The sequence below is a fragment of the Bradysia coprophila genome, unplaced genomic scaffold (assembly GCF_014529535.1).
Source record: "Bradysia coprophila strain Holo2 unplaced genomic scaffold, BU_Bcop_v1 contig_358, whole genome shotgun sequence".
Taxonomy (NCBI): domain Eukaryota; kingdom Metazoa; phylum Arthropoda; class Insecta; order Diptera; family Sciaridae; genus Bradysia; species Bradysia coprophila.
In genome coordinates, this window is record NW_023503616.1 from 4,766,364 (window position 1) to 4,789,675 (window position 23,312).

The window sequence follows — 23,312 nt, forward strand, 5'->3', positions numbered from 1 at the left end:
GTGAAATTTCAGCATGGATTTGCTTCAGATGCTTTTCAGCTGATCCACACATACGGTTTATACTGTTTATACAGTTGAAGCTGCTACACGCACGCACGTGTGTGAATGGTAAAAACAGAATAGACAATTTTGATTGTTTGTGTGGATCAACTGAAAAACAACTGAAGCAAATTCATGCTGAAATGTCACTGCCTCTAACTAAAATGAAGATGAGTCATAGAATATATATTTTCACCCACCATTATTAACAAAGTTCGTCAAGTCCGTATACCCTCGGGTAGCACACTTATTTCTAGCCTTTAGATCTTAGGTGTTTAGAAGGAGTCTAACTCGAGATCTAACTATTATTAAGATTGTACTCAAGTAAAATTTTGGTTACTGAGAATAATTCTTATTTCTTAAGTTTTCAACAAAACTGATGGCTTTAGTTATAAATATACTATGTTTCTGACAATTGAATATCTCTCTCTATGTTCCTGCGGTTCCTCCTGCTAAGAAACTGTGCAACCGACAAAATCAAAATGAAGGCGTTTGTCGATATGGTAGTGATAAATATAGATCTCAATCCTAGGGTTGAACGAACTGCAATAAACTGGATTTTTTTTGGTTTTGTCAAGTTGAATTTACATATTGTAACCACTTAAGTTACCAATTCATTTGATCGAATGTCCACCTATTCTATCGGATTTAAACGTATTTAATTATTTAATCAAATTTCTAATTATATTTAAAAAATACTTTGAAACGAATAAAATAATTTCTATGATCCGGAATTTAAAATTATATTCCAAAAGTCTGTTATATTTCATTTCATTTCATTTATTTCAGTTTTAAAATTACAAATACAAAAACATCTGCATAGCTCTAGTGTGACCAAGTCAATTCGAAAGAGCTACGAAAAATTTGTATTTGTATTTAAAATATTCGCTTTATGTTGATTTGACCTAGTCAGAATTTCAGCTCATTGGCATTTTAATTAATTTATTTGGAAATTCGAAATTAATTCTGACACGGTGTGGACCATCCGCCACTGGTTTAAAACATTGGTAGTGATCTAATGGGTATCCTACCGGTATTGGACAGTTTGTATATGAAAATTCAACCTAATAAAAACAAACCAAAAGTCGTTCGAAGTGTCACTGATCTCCATTTTGTAAATTTTGACAACCATCGACACCGGAGTTTTAAAAGTTTTCATCTTGTTCGTTCTAAACAATTTCGGAATTTCGTTTAGGAAATACAGTAAAATCAATGTGCTAATTGTGGTGTTTGTGGTACTATTTTATGCCAAAATGCCGATAAAAAACAATGAAATGTGAAATTAAAATAGAAAATTCGGTGAAAAGTTTAATCATAGCAAAGTTTTTCCTTTGATCAACTTGTTTGTGTGAATTATATTTTTGTCCATTTATTTTTGTAAATTTTTAATGTAAAATTTGAGAAAGTTTATTTACTTGTCGAAATGGTGATTTCAAAAAATGGAAAACGTAAACGCAAAGATGTACCGCCAGTAGTTGAAACTACGGACATACCTAAGAGGTAAAGTCAATAAAGACGCACTTTATGAGGGCTTCATTTTACTATAAAGTGACAATAAGTGGGGTTGGGTATTCATGCCACTAAAATCAATCTAAAGTATCTAAATTTATCTAATTTATTTAATAATACGAGGCACGAGGTTTAAAGCCCGATTTTTAAGTGTCCTTATGGCTGATATTTCACGATTCTATTTTCGATGGTATTACTCATAGTCGCCATCACCAAATGGTACTAATCTTTTTTGTACATTCTGTACGCTACATTATTTATGTTTAAAGGGTGGTCTCTTCTAACAATTGGCAATGTTCAGACAACTTCTAATAAAATATGTCTTCAATTTCCAGAACACGAGTACACGCACAACGCAAATTTGCACAGGGCCAAGGATCATCGTCCTATTTGACTAATTTCCCAACACAACAAAGTGCACCTGTCAAAGAAAGCAGTGAACCACCGCCAGAACTATTACCAAATCTACGACCGAAGCCAGAAGATTTTCTTACATTTCTGTGCTTTCGTGGCACTTCAGTACTTCCGCCACATTTGGATTATTTTAATCAAAACAGAAAATCGGAAGCCGAAACCAAAGACGATAGTACAAAGGGGGAAACTGTCGCATCTGAAAATGTTGACAATACAGACAAGAGCGCCGAGTCATCGTGTCCGAAGCCATCTGGAAGTGGAGCTGGTAATAGTGGAGATAGTTTACATGGAAAAGACCTAAAAGTGGAAAGTAAGGAAGAAGCGAAGCCGTCGTTTATTCCATTTGCTGTTCGTAAGCATGCTGAAACAGTATCTGATGGAAAACGGAGACAAACTGTGCAAGCACTGAAAAGGAAATATCAGGAGCAGCGTTTAGCTAAAACACAAGTTCAAAATTTGATAAAAACTACGCAAAATAGGCGAACAAGATCGTCTGGTAAAGACGACGATGCTGATTCGAATGAAAAGAAAAAAGATCCCGTGGATCATAAGGCTGTTGTATCAGAAACGAAAAAACCTGATGAGAAAAAGAAGAAGGAAGTCATCGAGAACAAGAATGATGATTCGTCGAAGCGAAAAACTTCGTTAAGAAATACAAGAAATAATCCACCTAAAGAGGACGAATCAGTCAAGTCCGATCTACCCAAAACTTCAGTGATGAAAAAAACGAAACTTTCAGAAGATGATGAAAAGGTGTCAACCAAGACAGAAAAGAAGTCATCAGTGGAAACAATTACAAAAGAAATCAAGAAAGAGGCAACGAAGTTAGCATTAACCAAACAGCAAATAACTCGTCAGAAAGCCACAACGATACCGCAAAATGAAGGATCAAAAATGAAGAAAGACGCAAATGAGGACATCAATTCAGCTGAATTTTCTGACTCGTCAGATGATAGACCGTTGGTAAATACACTAAAAAAGTTGACCAACGTGACCAAGAAGCCTGTAGATTCCACAAAAGATCAAAAACTACCCGATTCAGAAAAGAAGAAAGATCAATTGCCCACGACAAGTACATCGAAGCCGGTAAAACGTCAATCACCTAGGCCTACAACTGGTGTTTCACGAAGAAGTTGTGGACAGGTTGAAGTGGCTGCAGATAAAAAACGATCCGAGTCCGTCAGTCGAAAGTCGGATACAAGTGAACCGAGTATCAAAAAGAAACCAGTCGGACGGAAGAAAAAAGAGAAAGAGTTGAGCGAGGACAGTTCATCCGAGAAAGTGACCGCAGTAAAAAAGAAGTTAAATGAAAAACGTACGCCGGAAAAAGACAAAGACGATTCCAAGCATAAAATAAACATCACCGACGATGATAGCATCAAGAAGAAACGTAAGCGCCGCAACGAATTCACTGAATTGGGTAGTGTAGATATAAATGATTCGGATGCTTGCCGTTCTGCACGGCCTAGTCGTAAAACAAAAGAAGCCGCGGCTATTTACATGGAATTAATTGGTCAAAAACTGAATCTGGATGATTTCGATGATGATGGCTTTTCAATGGACAGTTTTCCGGAGCTCCCGAATGTCAAGAAAACTCAACAAATGGAAAATAGATTAAAAGCAAACATTGGAAAGCCGACAGACGTTAAGGTATCACCCAAAAAGAATAAACCAGAGAATAAATCTTCCAAAAAAGATGAAAAAGCTGGCTCAGTTGTTGAAGAGCCATTGGAGCCAGCACGAAAGGAGAAGGCTAAAGTTGGTCGAAAGAAGAAAGTTCTGTCGCCAAGCAAGGATGTGTCGCCCGAGGTAAAAGAAAAAAGTCTTCACAAAAGTTTCAGTGATTCCGATGATGAACCACTGGCTGTAAAAATTACAAAGAAACCGAAGCCTATCAGAGGACGGAGTCCGAAAAAGGCAAAAGACTCAAAAGAAAGTGGAAATGTGGTTGAGGAAAAACTTGAAAATACCGCAGTGGAGAAAGTTAAGCCAGAGATTGTTACTAAAGAAAAACCGGCAGGAAAAGCAACAACACCGCTGTTATCCAAAGCCACAGATTCAGAACAAGAGAAACCAAACCTTCCGAAAACAGATGCCGCAGCAATAAAAGTTCCAACGATTGCACCCAAAACCCCGCAAAAGTCATTCGAAAGCGTTTTTAAGACACCAGCTGAAACATCGTCCCAATTATTGAGTCCATCGATTTGTACAACGCCTGTGAAGCCATCACAAATGGATACGAAGAATATCACAACCACTTCCTCATCACCAAAATCGATTACGACGACACATGAAACTAAATCAAATCTGCCCAACCTGATGCCAAGCGCCGAAGAATCTGGCAAAATTTTCGGAATTGCCAGTGTAACTCTTGCGCAAAGCTCAGGCCCCAATGACACGAAATGCACGCTCGGCAAATGTGGTTCGATACACATACCCACACTAGGACCAGTCATTCCAACCGAACTACCGAATGCCGATCCGACTACAAGCAAAGAAAAACAACGCAGGGCCAAAGTGAATATGTCACGAGCGCAAATTCAAAAATGGATTTTGGAGTGTGCAAGGGCAAGGTAAATATTTAATTTCTTTTTTTGGTAATTTCCCCGGCTCTGCCCTACTTTGACTTGACAATCTAACAATTTCTGAAATATGTTTTGATAAAAATAGCTCAAGATTGACGATATATTAGAAGTTTTGCATACATGATTTCGCTGCATTTTTTTCCTTGTCTCATATCAAGCTAATCGATCGTAATATTCATAATAATTAACGTTATAAATGTACGCATTTTTGAGATTTATTTAAAAATAGATTAGAATGGTAGGGGGTAATGTTACTCAGAACTCAAAGTAATGTTCACTTGGGCATAAGTGCAAGTAATTTCCCTTTATTATTTAAGTTTTTTCGCTGGAATTTCTTTCTTCAGAGTATAACTTGATTTTACGTTAGAAGAATGAAATAATGTAAATTTAAAAAATTAATTCTAAGATTACTTCCATGGGCGCTCACTTCGTAGAGTACAGTTATTTCACGTTATTTCAATTTCTTAGATTTAAATTGGGGATAAAATTGTTAACAATAACATTGTCATTTGATCATACTCAAACTCATTTTTCGATAATCTAAAATTATTCTTCAATTTGTTATCAAGACCTTATTCTGCAAAATAAAACATTAAGAGAACACAACCCACCACTGCACTTCTCATTTTCTGTTTGATTACAGAATTAAATAAACCCAAAACCGTGGATTCAATTTTTTCTCTAGAATTTTTCACTGTTCCCTCTTCCTTCATAAAGAGTAAATTTCCTAAATTGCAATTTTCTTTAAGATATACCAATGATCTGGAAGATGATTTAAGCTTGGATGCTCCACTGAAGCCCATCAACTATCTAAGAACAGCTTCACCCGGACGGTTTATGGATGGAGAAACGGTAGACCATGGTCCTGTAGCTTCGACATCAAAGGGACCAACATTGAAAGCTAAATTAGTGAAATTGAAGGATAAAGATAAGGATGCGAGTAAAACTGAACTACGGTCGGTCAAGGAACGTGTAGAGGCTTTCATAAACAAAAAGCCGGAACCTGATCGAGGTCATTTGTCGATCTATGAAGCGTTCGGTAGGAAAAAGTCGGCATCACCAACTCCACCAACAGTTGTGATACCTGTTACAACATCTGAGAAATTAGAGGCGCCCATTAAAAGTTCACCGAAAGCTGTTCCGTCAAGTGCCGTATCGAAGCCATCAACTAGCAGTGCTATAATATCACCTCCCAAACCGGTTTCAGCCGTTTCTGATAAGAAGCCAATCTACAATCAGCGACGAACACCTGTGTACAACACCAAACCTGTTGAAATTGCAGCCAAAACCAAACCGGTTGTTAACACTTTTGAAGCATTTTCACCGGAAAACGAAAAAAGTATTTATTCATTCGACAAGGAGGAAGACACAATACCTGCATCGACACCATTCCGACGGCACAGTCGGCGAGAATCGAACAATTCACGTGTGGACGAGAAATCGACAAATAAAGATGACAAATCACCGGTTGGTCAAAAACAACAAGAGGTTTCTTTGACGCTGAGTCCAGATGAAACGAGTAAATCGGCAATGATTGCAGTTCCAATAAACTTAGATATATCAGCGCTACCAAAATCGAAACCGAACAATGGAGATGATTCTGATTCAGAAGGTCATACATTTTACATTCCACTTCAAGGTGTTAACACGTCGGGTGGAAAATCAGATCAACTAATTCAAGGCGTTGCAGTCAAACTGGGAACCGAAGGACCGGAGGGACCCAATCAGAAAGTAATCATGCATGCAAAGCTTGTGACTAAAGCTGAAATGGGAACCAATATTACACCGATGCCGGAATCGATGGCGAGTGTTCATGACATTGTTAAAAGTCTTATTGCAAGTAAAGACGCTGGTTGTTCGAAATCTGTGCCGATTGGAACTGTCCAACCAAGATTTAAATCAAGTAACGTACCTGGAACATCGACGTCACTACCACAGGCTCAACCTTCAACGTTAAATCGACAAAACTCTAATCAATCCCTGGCATCACAAAAGTCCAAAAATAAACCGACAGACATTATCCAACCAACCAACAATACAGCTTTTCCACGATACGATGATCCTGCGTCAATGGTTGAAGCACCTATCTTTCGTCCTACGGACAAAGAGTTTGCCGATCCTATGGAATTTATTGATCGTATTACTCCAGTCGCTGCCCGATTCGGTATTTGCAGAATTATCCCGCCGTCGTCATTTAAGCCAGAGTGCAAAGTGTCAGATGATATGAGATTTACCGCTTACAATTTGTACGTACATAAAATGCTGCATCGATGGGGACCGAGTGCGAAGGAATTTAGTGCAATAAAGAAATACCTTGCCACGCAATCAATAACAATGACTCACCCTCCTTGGATTGGTGGTATGGAAGTCGATTTGCCGCGTTTGTACCACACAGTACAGGAACAAGGAGGATTGAAAGAGGTGATTGAGAAGAAGAAATGGGCGAAAGTTGCAGAAGAAATGTGTCTGCCGAAATCGTGTCAGGATCGCATCACCAAATTAGATGATATTTATTGCAAGTATTTGTTGCCATATGATACTTTGTCAACTGTTGAGCGAAAGAAACTCTTTGATGAAGTGGAAGCAGATTGGGCGAAGGCTGAAGCCAAAGCGCGACGAAATGCCGATCGTAGCACAATGAGCGATGTGAGCAACGATGATGAATCGGAAAACGATGAGTCGGATGAAGAAGATGATAGTGGGTCAATGGAATGTATAGTAAAGGGACGAAGTATGCCATTAAATGCGTTCTTCCGCATCGCACGCAATACAATGGCCTTGTGGTTTAAAAATAAGGAACCGAATTCAACCGAAATAGAATCCGAATTCTGGCGACACGTTACCGTTCGGGATAGTCATGTGTGTGTGCATTCGGCATCAATTGATTCAAGTGGATGGGGATACGGATTTCCAACACCCGGCCCAAAAGCAAAGGGATCAGCATGCGCAAAACATCCTTGGAACTTAAAAGTGTTAACAAACAATCATGGTTCGATACTCCGATCAATTGGACCAGTTACTGGTGTCACAGTGCCGACATTACATGTTGGTATGCTCTTTAGTGCTGTTTGTTGGTATCGTGATCCTCACGGTCTTCCATGGATTGAATATCTACATACCGGTGGTCAAAAGATTTGGTATGGCGTTCCAGACGAGCAAAGTGACAATTTCCGCAAAGCTTTGACGTCACTAATTCCAACCCATTGCCAAAACAAAACTGTGTGGTTACCATGTGATACCGCTATGATACCACCGCACTCGCTGACTGATCGTGGTGTGTCCTTATGTCGCACAGAACAAGAGCCAGGCGAATTCGTAGTGGTATTTCCTCGAGCATATTCATCGTCTGTGTGTACCGGATATGCCATATCGGAGAGTGTCTACTTTGCCACAAACAGTTGGTTGGATACGGCGAAAAAAGATTTCCAGGTATGTTCATCACACAGTCATAATCTTTGCCCTTGTCAGTCATTAACTTTTGTAAATCTTATTCTCGCAGGACATTCACGATAGCTGCGAACCGGCTATGTTTTCATTGGAACAACTACTTTTTGCAGTAGCGTCAGATATTCGAACGAACAGTGAAACAATATCCTCGATATTGCCAATGATAACAGAAGTATACGAGCGCGAAGTGACTGAAAGGGAAGAAATTCAGGTAAATTTTGCATATTATTGCATCTTATCGATTTCTTAACTACACAAATTTGATCATTTTGCAGAAAGCGGGCGTCACTCGTAACGAAAAGATTCCAATCAAAGGAAGCAAAACGAAGCCGACGACGGAGGATTTTGAATGTGATATTTGCAGAGCCAATTTGTATATTTCTTGGGTTAAGACCGACGAAGACAACATCTACTGTTTGCAGCACTGCTTAAAGTACATTAAAAACGATCGCATACAGGCGAAGCAGTGCAAATTGATAATAACGTATAGTGTTCAGGAAATCGAAACGTTGATTGACAAAATCAAAGAACGGGGCACACAGCAATCGCAAAAGAAAAATAAAGTTTTAGGCAAAAAGTGAGTAATTTCAATATGATTTGATATTGTGGGCCTTTTACAAACAACTATGCCATCTGTTAAGAGCGATAACAGAAGTAGACGTTGGGCTGATCCGGTATTAAGTAGCAAAGTATGTTTAAACTATTGAAGTAAAAGACTTGAAATTGATCTGTTGAAAACATTTAGATCAAAAGAAGTAATAGATTCGTAGTTAATATGGTGATATATGCTTGCTGTTTGTAAAAGATGAAAAATCCACAAAGGTCCGTAGGATCTTCACATGCGATAGCAACATAAATTTGAAACAATTTCATAAAAGAAATTTCGCAAAGGTCATTTCTTTGAATGAATCCAATCATATCCACAAAAAGCTCAAACATTTTCAGAGTAGCGGCCGGCCCTTCAAAGTTGAATTTTTTATTTAGAGAAATAAACTCTACTTCTCCCTGACGATTCATGGTCCTCTCTTTTATACAATATTTTGAAGACATTTTTTTGTTACAAAATATTTTATTTTCTCACTAACCCTTCAACCCGCACACTTGACTGTTGTGGTTCCAATTGAAAATAGACTGAAAATCTGCTATTTATTAGTCCATAGTTGAGAGATCAATAGTATATTCAGTCAAAATCGTCAGTTTTGTGTATCTTTTGTTGAATTTATATTTCTAGTCTGATGATTCAAACTATTCGGTAGCAATTTTATTAGCAATGGATAGATCATGGAAGTGGAATCACTACTAGCATAAGTGAAGCAAAAAAAAAACTCTCAATTTTACATCTCTATTTCGTAGATCAGTGTTACAGTCGCCTGGATGCGAGTTCTGTTGACAATTCAATTTATAGAAACATAAAAAAATTAGATAAATCGCTTTCGCAAAGCCATTGATACGCCACAAAGTATAACGCATTTTTTGTACATTTTGTTTTGTAAGAAAATCTTGCAAAATCCGAAAGGTGAGATGATGTTATTATGTTTTAAAAGTCAATAACAATTATTAATATATAGAAGAGAGTAAAAACAAATTGAGAATATAAAAAAACATGAATGGAAAGAAAATTGCAGAATTGCAGAAAATTTGGAAATGAATTTTTTTTAAAGAAAATTATTTAATAATATATGATGCTAGTAATGGATAATTATTATGTCTGTGTGTTGTAATAAGGGCTAAAGTATACATATATATAAAGAAATGAGAATAAAATTTTATTCGAATTAAGTAAGGAATTAACATGTATCAATTGAAAAAGAAAAAGGAAAAAAAAACAATTAAAAAAATATAAATGTTTAATAATTTAGCAAATCGACAGTGTATCATTGAAAGGTATAGAGGCGACCCCTACCACCAGCAAGCATTTGAATACTGGAAGCGTTTTCGAAATATCGACACAATGAATTGACAAATAAAATTGATTTGTTAAATTTAAATGCAGGAACGGGACATGTTGCATGTAGCAAATTATTAGAAGAATGTAATTTCAAATAGGCTGACGATGTCAATTGAAATTGTTTTTATAGGTTTTACTAAGTAAATGAAATTTCATTTTTCTTATACAATTATTAAACGTAAAGCTTGTGCAGAATCAGCGACAGCTGAACTTCACCAGCTGATCAACAAGCATACTCTACTTGTATAATATACAATCAAAACACATTCTAAACAACAAGTTTACTACACTACAGTCATACGTGTTATGTGCGCACATAGATGACCTTAACGTATGTATCCACTGTATGTAGCTTGCCTTTGAATTGTTTTCGATACAAAGGTATTGTCTTTGTCGACCAGGTAGAGATGTTCAGCTGTTGCTGATTCTGCACAAGCTTTACGTTTAATAATTGTATTTTGGTAATGTTACGTGTCCCGTCCTTGCATTTAACTATTCATTTATGAAAGACGTCTGCTGGAGATTACCAAAAATTGCAAAATCTAATTCCAAATGTATTCTATATCCATATCAAGTGTGAAAAAGCATGAAACACAGGCTTCTGAATGAGAACCTAAGATGTTGGCCGGTATACTGTCAAAAATCGAAAAAATTAAATTTATCTCAATTTCTCATGTAGCAGCAGGTGCAAATACAATAGGATATGTTTTGTTACCAACGAAACAGAACTTTAAAACCATAAAATTCGAATAATTTTGCTCATGTTTAAATTCAGCAGTGAGCAAGCAAAATCTCAATCTTGAACCCAACAAAGATTTCATTTCAACTAAATTAAAATGATCAACACGATTAAGCTAATGATGGTATACAAACACCGATGTGTTTGTCACATATTGCAATAAATTGGCATCAACTGCAGTGACAGTGACTCTAGGGTCTAGGGCTTATATTTATTCGAAAAAATTTGCCAAAGTTTGCAAAAATGGTAAATATTGACAACTTTTGGTAAAATTTGTTTTGGTAAAACCTGACAAGTTCTGATAAAGTTTGGTAAAAATCTACCATGCTCTGCTGTGGTGTCTATTCCACCGGCAATTTTTGTTTGCAGACTCTAATTTGATGTTAGAACGTTTCTTCTATCTCTCCTGATTCTTTCAGGGCTTCGGGGTACACACAGATAGCGTAAAACTCCTTTCATTTTCAATTAGTCATTTATTTCACTCAGTTCAATAAGGTGCACTTTTGTGTTTCTTGTGAGCCTTTTCTTTTAGCTTGCTTGACTTATTCACGCTCGTGTTTGTATTTGCGGCTGCACCAATCGACCAAATTGTTATCAATCCATTTTCACCGCCGGTTATTAACATATTAGTCTGGAAAGTAGAATCTTTAGTTTCTTCTGCCCGTACATATTTGTCGTATAGTTAAAAACTTGCCTTTGCATTGAACAAACTAGTCCGGACGATCTGCTTATTTCCCACAAAGTCAGTTGATGGTACAAGAGTTTCATTCCGATACACAAGACTTCGTAGACACCTCCCCTTTTCGTAGTTGGAACCAGCTAGCAATAAGATTTCATTATTCGACGTGTTGTGACAGCCGATTAAAGTGCAATCCATGACGGATTTTCTCTGTCAAATGATAAATCACAAAGGTGAATCAATATTCTGATTAGAATACGTTGCTGATACAGCGAATGCCACATCAGGTATGAAAATTGATTACCTTTATGTGCTGAGCAACTGTTTCTCGGTCAAATGTTTTAAGGAGCTCAGCTTCATCGAAATCTTCTGCGTTGAACAATTGCAGATCGTTCGTGTGTGTAATGCATGACACCAAATCCTTTCCCATAGAATTTTCATGCCAGTTTATGTTTCCAACGCTACTGTCTGTATTCAGTGTGCAAAGTAGTGCATCGTCCTCGTCCGTTTGCGATATGTCAAATGCGCAAATCAAACCATCTGTTGATCCACTCAAAATTAGGTCGGGATTTTTTGAATGAAATTTGACGTCGGTAATGTCATCCTGATGACTAAAATATTGGAATTTTAGGAATTTTCTTTTTCGAACAAAAAACGTTTTGTTATCAACCTGTCCCAATAGGCACCGAGTAGAGCCTTTTTCCGAACATCAAAGAAAAGAAGATAGGCTTCCTGATCACCTTGTTCAGTGCCAGCGCATACAATTCGATCGTTGTGGTTAATGTCGAAACTGTTCAACGGTTTCTTTCGGACAGAATCGCGGTCATCTGAGAATGTAATTCATTTAAAATTCTTCTGTCTCCATCTAGTCATTGCATCAATATCACATCAACTCACCGCTAAAAGTATGAACAATTTCATCGCTGCGTAGATCTACCATAAGAACGCTTTCAGCTGTCGAAACTAGCACTGATTCTAGCGACGAACTTGCATACTTTACTCCTGTAATTGAACTGCTTAAATCATCCAAACACTTTGGTGTCTTTAGTTTTGAGAGCCCGCTTGCAATGTCATACAAATGCACTGATCCAGACGACGTTCCGGTGATAATTCTGTCGAATGATTTAGACGAGGCCATATGTAGAATGTAGGTCCTTTTCAGTGAAACACATTCCTCGGACGTCAAATGGTATTGATTTGAAAATAACTCATTTAGCTCAGCATCAGTGCAGGTGTTTTCATCGATAATGTCCGTATCTTCGTCATCGGAACTGTTGATGGCATTTTCTGGAGAAAAAACGGATTAGCACAAAGTCTTCCTTAAAGTCGTGTTAATATAAGCACCATCAAATGGGTCCATGTTGTAAAATTGATTCACTAGTTGCACACCTCTTATTTTCAAAAAAAGTATTTTGTTTCACTAAATAGCGCCGACAATCGCACGTGTGTTGTGGATGCACGCTGATTCAAATGTCATTCGAAAGCAGTGTTGCCGACTACCAAATAATGACCGTATACAAACACCAGTAATATTTAGAAATGACATGGACCAAGGCAGCTGCCTTGCATGGACGCTCTTAAAAGGTAAGCTTTGCTGTCCTTGATGAGTATACTTTTCCCAATGGGTCAACTATAATTGATTTAATCTAACTGTGGCTGAGATTATATGTAAAAAATAGTCACTCGCACTAATTTCTAATTTCAAAAGTGCTAAAGCCGATAAAGCTGACAGCAATGTGTGCACATAATTTGACATTTCTTCAAATTATATTTTGAAGTCTCTGAATCAGCTGTTTGTGTTTTTGTTTATTCATATCGCTTAAGAGTTTTTTGCATTGAAAAAAAAGTTAAATAAAATTCCCATGGAGTTTCTCGATAAACTAGGTGCCGAATATTCAAATTACTTTCATCAAGCGGATATATCAAAGGAGGCAACTCACAAAACATATTCTTTAAATTTATTTTTTGCCAATAGTTAATTGTTTCAGATCAATCCAGTATGTACGAGCATTGACGAAATGTTAAATCGACTGGAAGAATTCGAAAGTCTAGTATCGATTGTGAGTCATTCGGTTCATCGATATTTTTGCCAAACTTTACATCCCCATTTCGTATTCTGTTGCAGATCAAAAACGACCTAGCAATTAGTGCCGATCAAACTATTCCTGACTTAATGAACAGTCAAGACGATTTTAACAAACTCTGCAAACGGATTGATGATCTAGAAGCATTCATCGGTGTTGTAAATCAGAATTTGGATTCAATTGAAAAGGATGTTGTGGAGGCTGAAGAGGAACTTGGTATCAATGATGTCGGTATAAAGGGCTTTCTAAAACCGATTTTCGGTAAAGCTAAAAAGGATCGACGAAGCGTCGGTGATGATGCAGGTAGCACACCTCAAACGTACGTTCCTCCAGTGATCTTCGACACAAAAGCGTTTTTTGGTAGTAATAACACAGAATAGCAGAGGTGTAGTTGTGTCGCCTTAGTTATTTGTTTGAAATACATTTTATATTTGCTTGCTAACGATGAAACTTTCTTTTAAAATTCTCGAATGTTTACAGTTGTTCACATAAACAGGATGCAGCACTGCTACAGTAGCAGTAAGAGAAATTGTACAATTTCGGCCGTTCTGCGTATTGTTTCCTTTCTTATTCTACTCCACATATAAATAATAACCGACCATGATCTGAATTTTGATAAAACATTTTGATTGTCTAGTACATGTACAGGACAGCAACAGCATAGATTATTTTAAAAACTATTCATGGTAATGGCGCTGTATCTCGGATCGAGGATGAAGTCCATTGTCCATTGTCCAACACGAATGTCAAGAACCTAGTTTACCACACTAAGCTCCTTGCAATTCATATACCGAAAACTGTCTAAAAAGGTTCTGAGACAAGATTAGTAGTCAAGATTTTGTCTGTTAAAAATACTCAGATGTGACGAAATAAGTTCATCTGATTTTCGGTTTGCCTTTTACGCATATTTAGTAGTTTGGCGGAGTGTAACACACATTTTTATCTGTTACGTCGTCACGTTCCAAACTACTAAATATGGGTATCGCTGTAAAGCTGAGGTCCTCCACATTCATAATAAGTAATAATTTAATCAAATAATTGCATTAGTGAGGTCACAGAACTCATCAAAGTTCACCGAGGTTACATTGATTTTGAGAAATTTTCCGGAAGTCATATTTTCGTCCGATAATCAGCAAATTTTATGAAGTTAATATTTGCCCCAGGAGTACTTGAACTCAGCTTTCCAACGAACCCACACACGCCCGTGTCCTCGTCACCTTTCGGAAATGAAATCCGGACTACGAAACCCCATTTTTCGACTTTTGGCCACTTACAACCAACCAGGTAAGGAAGATCAAAAATATCTGAGACTGGTTTTGGGGCCTAGGCACCAAGACCTAACTAGGCATATATAAAAAAGTCGTGGAAAAAATAGCGCCGATTTCGGTCAGTCGAAATTCAAAAGAATTCCTCAATGCCTTTGCTAGTAAATTTAATATTTTGGCAGAAAATGTATGTTCCTGCAGTGTATTCAATTTTACGAATGTACGGACACCTACTTCCATCTTTGATTGAACAATCTTATGAATCATACCAAAATTTGCAAACCATAGATTGGAATGGGAAGAAGTTATCCTTCTATAATTGATCTTGTAGTTGGTTGGTATGGTGACATTACAGACAAAGATAATAGGACACTAAATGAATCATTAAATATTTACTACCTGGTTCTGTAATAATTTTTTATCGATATAAAAGAAAGTTTTACCTATAAGTTAAAGCAGCATATTGCACTGGTCTACTAAATGCTTTAACCACACATTTTTTTTGTATGAGTGAATACAATGCAAAAAACTAACAAATTATAAATCCTCGGGCTCCCCTCGGAATATAATTTTTGTTTGTATTGTTTTCTTGTATTCTCGCTTTGCTCTGGCCGTAAACTTCCCACTCGTATGAGCTGTGCATTATTCTGTTTTATTGCCTTTTTGTTACATAAGAGAAGATGCGAAGTATGTTTTGTGAATGTGAAACGAGGAATTTAAAAAAAGAATAAAAAACTGCGATAGATTTTCTACTCTTACACTTTTGTAAAAGAAGGAAGTCCCCTGGTACTTAATACCTTCACATCAAAAGTTTGTTTTCGATGAAACTAGTAGGAAGAATATTTTCATCATTCGATGACCAGCTTTTAACGGGTAAACCATTTTCGTTATTAGTTTTCGGTTGATCGTAAAAATAACTCAGTTTACCAATATTTTCGGTAAATTGGTACCGATTTCGACTCTAAAATGGTAAAGGGATTTAAAATATTTGTAAAAGGAGAAATTTTATGGTATATTTATCTTTGATTGATTTAATTCCATGTATTCAAAAAATATTCAGAAATTAGTTGAGATTAATTCATCTTATATTGCAACATTTCCTGAAAAAAATTATATAAAAAAAATTGTAAAAAAACTACCTACTTGATAGTTGACTAACAACTTGAACTTTAACTATCAATTGTTAGTCAACTATCAAATTTGTTAGTCAACAATCAAGATGTTAGTACTAGCAACAGATGTTTACCCGTTAAAAGCTGATCATCGAATGATGAAATTATTCTTCCTACTAGTTTCATCGAAAACAAACTTTTGATGATTTACTCACACTCAAATTTCATCTAAGTAATCTTTTTTAATTGAGGCTATGATCAACAGTATAAAATCATGTTTTTCTTGGATAGCTGCCAAGTTCTTAGTCTTACATAGCCCATTTCCGAACTTAGCCTCGGGATATTAAGAATTACTCAAGTTCGATAACTTGTCCTCAACGAAAAATTGTTACCCACATTTAACGTTTTTCACAGTAGCATTTCATATATTTTCAATAACAGTAAACTTTTTTGTTGCCCACATTTTTCGGTATTTTCTGGTGTAAGACTCTGACTTTCAGTCAAGGGAATAATTGGGGAATTGGGGGTTTGTTAGTTCTCGTAGAAAAACCAAATTACTGCTTACATATTACATTTTCAATGTTTACTGCCAAAATGAATTAAATATACTTCCCAAATAATTTGTTGCCTTTATCTTACAACCCCCTTAGGCTTATAGAGGAAGGATTCCTGTAGAGTCAGTTCAACCTGAAAATTCAACTTTCAATAATAAAAATACAAAATCGAAACTCGTGCAGATGTGCAAAAAGTTAACCGTATTTTCTGGTTTACAAAAGTTTAGAGAACTAAAGAGACTGCCTGGTTCGTCAATTAGCGTTGTTTTTACTTTCAATTAGCAGGGTATTCTATTCTCATCGTGTGATATAAGTACGTTACGTATTTGATTGTTTTTGTGAATGAACTCATTTAGCAGTTTCATAATAGTTCGTTAAAAAAGGAAAACGAAAAGATTGGACAGTGTAATGGCCTTTGGTATTTGAATATTCGCTACAAACTTTTGAAAATCATTCGGAAATATTTCTAAATGTTTTGTAGAGGTTGAATGAAAGTCACAGATTATTCTAAATGAATGATAATTGGACAATTTGCTAAATCCAATATTTTCCATTCAAAAATCGCTAATCAGTTCAATTTTTGACCTTTATTATGTAATCTATATTCATCGATAAAAACGACAAAAATAAACGGCAAACTCTGAATGTAAAGTAAGCTTCTATAATCTGTCACATACGGCTATTCATTTGTTATCGGTTACGACGACAGAAATAATGACAAGCTCTTGGTAATATGGGACTTGAGACCATCAGACTACGTATTTCGAACTTTTGTGGCTTTCGTTTTTACGACATTACCAACGAACAATTACATGTAACACAAAGAGACATTATCGGTACTAAATCCAAGACGCAACCTAATAATCGATTCAATCCTATGTCATTATTGTGGACAACAACCTGATGAAGCGAATTATTTGTGTTGCGGTTGAGTTTCGAACCCACAACTGGCAATTCAATAATTCAATGTTAAGTCTCAACTTTCACACTGCGCTATTGAGTTGTTACGTTCTCACGGCGTCTTCTATTGCAAAACGCATGTTAAACAAAATGAACTAAGATTCTTATCAATTTCTTGAAACCTGTTAGAGTTACTGTTTATTTAACGGTTTTTAGTTTACAATTTTGATTATTATTTTGATTATAGATAAAATATTTCATTCAACCTATTAGATCAATAAGAAGTAGCATTCACCCGATTAACAGGGGTTTTGTCAATTGAGAAAATGATTAATATCCAATTAGTATGTTCCCAATTTACATTTCTAAATTCCTTAATTCTGAATTTTTTTAAAAATAACTTTTAAGAATAAATCCTGAATAATTCTGCTTATATATATTTTTCAAAGTTAATTGATTGTTAATTGTTATAATATTTGAAAAAAAAAAAAAAAAATTATGACAAAATTTCCAGGACACGAAATACGTCCTAACCGAAAGCGCGTTTGCAACATTTTCAGAGTTGGTACACCGAAACATCTAAGTGCAATTATTGAAATAAATTGAATTGACCCGACCCTCTTTCAAAATGAAACATTCGCAGATAAACATCATATCGAATGGACACAATTTTGAGTCAATATTCTGCATCTAATGTAACTACTTATGTTTTTGAAAATCGTGATATAGAAATCGAAATTATTACACATTTATCGATAATGTATCATGATTTATTGTGACATTCACCATGTACTCCAGTGACGTTGATGTTGGCGGTTTTTTTACCATCATCTACTAGAAACATTTATATATTGTATTGATCATTCATTAAATCTTTGTTGCTATTTCCAATGACAGAAATAATAACCGAGCTCACACCCACTTTTAGATTCTAGATGTTATACAATGTTTGGTATACAATGTTTGGTATACAATGTTGAATTTTGGCGACAAATCGAGCAATCTTTGTTTGTTTGTTAAATGATTGAATGATGGAACATAGTTATGTCCAATTTTTCTCCTGGTGCGTTTTACAATTCTGTGTTATACACCTTGACCTGCTGCTTATTATGCAGGCCTCATTACATAATCCATAATAATATTATGCTTGTAAGCGATGGTCGTGCAGACGTTTTCTTTTCTTAATTTTTTAAATTCCGTTCAATCGAGTCATGTGTAATAGGGTAAGTGTACCAATCCTCGGACAAGAATGCGTCATCTGACTCCTTCTTTGTTATCTCATTCATAAAATAAGTATATGAATAAAAGATCTATAGCCTATTGTCAATAGGTGTCCGAAGACTCATTCTTGTCCGAGGATTGGTACGCTTACCCTATATAAGTAATTTATCTAATCTACAAACGGAATTATTTTTATGTTGTATCGATTACAAGAATAAACCATTGAACTATTGCTTCAAGCTTTTGGTTTACGATAAAATTTTCGATATTCTTTTCTTAATAATAAATCTAATGCTTTCATTCCGACACGGTTGTCCAACGTGAGTACATAATACCACTTGTGTGTGTAATCAGTTAAGAATGGATTGTTAATATGAGTAAATATTGCCATTATCTATTTGGTATTTGCCATTGTAACTCGCATAGGTTAAGATGATATAGAGACAGAGACCTGTTCGAGCAGTGAACTGTCAAATGTTTTAATATTTCAATAATTCGTTTTAGTGTCTTACTGTTAATTTTAAGTTTGCTCAAAATTAATCAAATATTTAGGCAAAGAAACCAGTTGCTCGTTTAACATATTTTTCAATCTAATCAAACGAAAAAGTCATATGAAAACAATCATATTGACTACATAATAGTTATTTATATGCTAGATGCCGCGAAAATAACACTTTTCATGTTTCAAGTAATCTTTTTGGGCTGTTTGTCAGCTTGTGAATTAAAGGTTGTAACATCCTCAGATTTAAACGGAGCTTTTAAATTTTGTTTAAAAACGTGCATCCAGTGGTGGTATGACATCAAAAAAATGTTGTATTAACTCAGACGCACTTCAAGCATGAGTGGTACTCATAGAGTATAGAAACTGAACAGTGTATCATACAAACGTAAAACACCGTAAAAACATTTTCATGTAAAATAGAGTACTTTCTGCACCTGACCACTATGATCACTCATGCTTGAAGTGCGTTGCGTGTGACCATACCTTGACAAGTAGCAGTATTTGTATCCCATCTAGAACTACTTTTGAACAGTTAAAAAAATAAAATGACGAAAAGTCTTTTGTATTTTTTGTTTTAACATTCATTTTACCATAATTAGACCGTATAAGCCGTGAGCTTTTTATATATTCTGTTTATCTTTGTCGATGGATGGAACAATTTTTTCAGCGTCTAATTCCAAAATATGTCTCGATTCCAATCGCTTTGGCTTTTTTTTCTTAAATAATACGTTTTCAAGGATCTCCACGACTGTTGAAGAACTAGTTTCTAGAACGGCGTTCAGTATGTTAGTTTTACATTCGAAATATCTGAAGGTATGTAAGTATGTAAGGCTATATTGTGGCGAAAAATACCTTTATTAGAAAAAGATGACTTTCAGCTGATTTGGTATGTAGTCTTATGACAACATACGTAATAAATCAGTGTATAGAACACAATAGTACAGTACATGTTAATATTATAGTTTTTTTTATTGTATCACTCCTTTATTAACAAAAAATCCAATCTAAAACCTAGAACCGCATAGCTCCAGTATGTTGATTAACAATTCAAAGCAGCTAGTTGATAGGAATGGTACTTCTTTTGTGAATAACGTGAAACGTAAAGAATCTTGTTCAAATAAAACCTCAGATTATCTGCCGAGTGACCGTTTAAACACCTTATGCCTAAAAAATACCTCGTTCCTCATATGTTGTGTAAAATTAAATTCGTTCTATAAAGTGCAAGCTTGAAGAGAACTTAGACTTGTTACATACACAAAATACCTTTTTTGAATCGTTTATGTTACTAATGTACAATAAGGTATCGTCATTCTCTAATTGCACTCAACAATGTTTGGTTATCTCTTAATTTTTAGCGAAAAAATTGATCTACATTGTAAACATGATTGCTAATAATAATTACCACCTACTTATGAGACCATCGACGTTCTAATGTATTTGTAGCTACAATTATTACGAATGAAGATCATCTTCAATTCACCTTAAACCAATCAAACGAAATAACATTAGCATTGAAGCAAATGATTCCGTGAAAAATTTTAGCATTCTTAATGAAGTCATTGATTGGATTACCTAATGTTTGCATTACGATTATATATACCGTACAAGTGAAGAAGAAAAAAAGTTCCTAAAAAGTTTGTTTACCCGTTCATCGACAAACCACTTTTCATTCAGTTATAAATCCATATAATTTAATATAAACAATTATAATGCATCACAAAAAAAACTGGCGGTTGCGTCATCATACATTCACATGTTTCGCTGATGATGTGTTCAATGCAGCGCAAATATAATGTTATACGTATAATAAAGTGTTTTGATATGAAAACAGCTACTGGTCGTTTGAAAGGGACACGATTTTGTTATTTCTAACTTGCGTTCGAATGTTCTTTCCTCATTATGCTTCGGCGATAGAGATTATAATTTATTGAATTTTAAACTTTTTGCCTTGAACATAGATCATTTTTTCTCTACATTAAATTCAAAAGTTTTTACATGTTTCCAATGTATGAAAATTAATTTTTGGACAACAACAACGAAGAAGTTGTTTCAAGACACGATAGTAAATTCGTGTATAATATTGAGATGGTTGTATTATAGAAAATGAAAAAGAAAAAAAAAACGATTCCATGATTCTTCACATCTATTAATAGTAATCGAATGGAAATTTGCATAAATTATATATTATATATTATATGTCGCTGTATATTGGTGATAATTAAATTTTAATTAGATGGATGGTAAAATCATGAACAGCAGTTGATTTGCTTTGTTTTGCTTTAATGATTTATATGTTTTGTTGTCAGAGATGGTTAATAATTCCAATGATTTTACAACTTTTTTTTGGAAATGTAAGAATAAAAACGGCAAAGAGTGTTGTAAATAATAATTGCGGTTGATGCTTTACAAGAAGCAACATTCGAAGCTATTTGTGCATTTAATGATGAGCCATTTTTAGGAAAAAAATAAAAATAAAATTCCAAATGACGCAAGGACGTCGAATTTCGAGTTTATGACCTGTTTTCTAATCAAGACATTTGGCATAAACTGTTTTCATAACTGCTGAATTATTAATTTGAAAATTTGCATTTAAATTGAGTTATGAGAAGACCATTTTAAAAAGAATCAGAATTTCGAAGAGCGTGTTGACTTTAATGCCCACTCATATAGCCAGTCGTTCTATGCTTGAACCACAAATCTAGACACGATTAACCGAGAAGGAACTTTTGAAATGGTAGTCCTGGCCCCTTTGTTAGAAAAACTAGCTTCGTTCGCCAAAAATATACTGAAAAAAGTAGATTTTCGAAAATTAAAATTTGTTTTAAAACTTTTCATTCCGAATCATGTATAACAACTGAAAAGCTCGAAAAACATAAAGCGAGCGGATTGACACAAGGGACTGGACTATGGAGTAATAAGGTATGTATTATCAAGTTCAATGCACGTTTTTCATTGAAAAAATTCCATCGCCGTCCAGAAATCAACTTCGAAAGTAGAAATCAATTTTACTCGTCTGCTGAGTGGTGATTTACCATAAAACCATGGTTGTAAGCTTCACCGCTAAATGATATATATGAGAGATTATTACTTTTTACAAATTTTACGGTCATTAGAACTAATTGAGAGCTAATAGCATTGAATAACGAATTTATGGTTAAAAATTAAAAGCAAATTGATTTGGATGTCAAGTATCTTCATAAAAAATTGCAATCGAATTTATATATTTGAGAAGCTTTTAATGGAATAGGATAGGTCAGCAGTGGATGTGCATATGTTCGGTGGTAAAAAATAGTCGGAAATTGACAATTTTGTTTAAAGAAAAGTTTTAATTGATAATTCGTGTTGTTTAGCTTGTTAGGGAACTGAATTATACAAGTTGAATGTATTTTTTGGCGGTCTCCGTAATAAAAGATGGAAGGCCGAAATGTTTTTTTTTTTTCAATCCACACAAACTATTCACGCAAAATGTAAATTAAAAATTATGGAAATTAAAGCCCAAAAAAAATTAAAATATTTGAATAAATTACGCACAATCTGATGATGTTTTGATTCTATTTGATTATTAGAAGATTGACTAGTCGAGTTCAGAAGTTTTTTTATACCTATAATAGTACTAATTAACTCAATTAGCTTAAAGCATGTAGATAAAAGTATCAGGATAAAGACGTTCAAATAGTTTTAATTGTAAGAACTGCGGGTTAAAGGAATTTTACAATTGTATGGTTTCAGATTGAAGTAGTAGTTCTAATCTAATTAAATTTTCGGTACCACTAAATGATGTTCGAATTTTTCGTTCTAACGTCACATTTTAAAAGTCAATCGAAAGAATGATTGAATCCATTAAGTAATTGAGATCAACAGAAAATAAATTCTTACATCATTAACGTAAATAATTTGCAATCCACAAAAGGGTAACTCCACACCGTAATGCCCTATCAAATCTATTACTTCCTTTTTTAAAGCCAAACATCAGCCCGTCGTTGTCGATGGCAGTTGTCTAGTCGTCTCCGAAACGTTAAAGAGTATCTACTGGATTGCATGTGTTCGATAGACATCTGAAATCCACTGAAGCGATATTTTATTTGAACAAATTGTGTTGTGTAAATGTACCACAAAATCAGTTTCCACATTTTCTATTTGTTTGTTATATTTGTTCCACATTCGTTTTATCACATAAGAACAGTACAACTTTACATTTCTCCTACCCCACGTAGGTAGATTTAAACGTAAAGAGAGCGATGTAGTTTCACGTAGGTAGATTTAAACGTAAAGAGAGCGATTAAGTTTCTCTTGTTGACAACATTGAAAACGATG

The 23,312-nt window shown here is 35.0% G+C and overlaps 3 protein-coding genes across 3 annotated transcripts; 2 read left to right on the forward strand and 1 right to left on the reverse strand.

Moving 5' to 3' along the window:
• Positions 1–1,144: 1,144 nt before the first annotated feature.
• Positions 1,145–9,729, forward strand: LOC119081390 (protein Jumonji). Its single transcript, XM_037190277.1, has 5 exons — positions 1,145–1,539; positions 1,884–4,535; positions 5,297–7,976; positions 8,047–8,205; positions 8,270–9,729. The coding sequence occupies exons 1-5, from the start codon at positions 1,463–1,465 to the stop codon at positions 8,573–8,575; spliced, it is 5,874 nt and encodes a 1,957-aa protein (XP_037046172.1). The 5' UTR covers positions 1,145–1,462; the 3' UTR covers positions 8,576–9,729.
• Positions 9,730–11,138: 1,409 nt separating this feature from the next.
• Positions 11,139–12,854, reverse strand: LOC119081392 (WD repeat-containing protein 89). Its single transcript, XM_037190279.1, has 6 exons — positions 12,705–12,854; positions 12,258–12,647; positions 12,031–12,187; positions 11,665–11,971; positions 11,376–11,570; positions 11,139–11,312 (listed from the first exon to the last, which is right to left on the reverse strand). The coding sequence occupies exons 1-6, from the start codon at positions 12,718–12,720 to the stop codon at positions 11,169–11,171; spliced, it is 1,209 nt and encodes a 402-aa protein (XP_037046174.1). The 5' UTR covers positions 12,721–12,854; the 3' UTR covers positions 11,139–11,168.
• Positions 12,855–13,125: 271 nt separating this feature from the next.
• LOC119081395 (biogenesis of lysosome-related organelles complex 1 subunit 4) lies at positions 13,126–14,065 on the forward strand. The gene is made up of 3 exons (XM_037190281.1): positions 13,126–13,291; positions 13,349–13,420; positions 13,486–14,065. Exons 1-3 carry the CDS (start codon positions 13,223–13,225, stop codon positions 13,822–13,824), a joined length of 480 nt encoding a protein of 159 aa, XP_037046176.1. The 5' UTR covers positions 13,126–13,222; the 3' UTR covers positions 13,825–14,065.
• Positions 14,066–23,312: the final 9,247 nt, after the last annotated feature.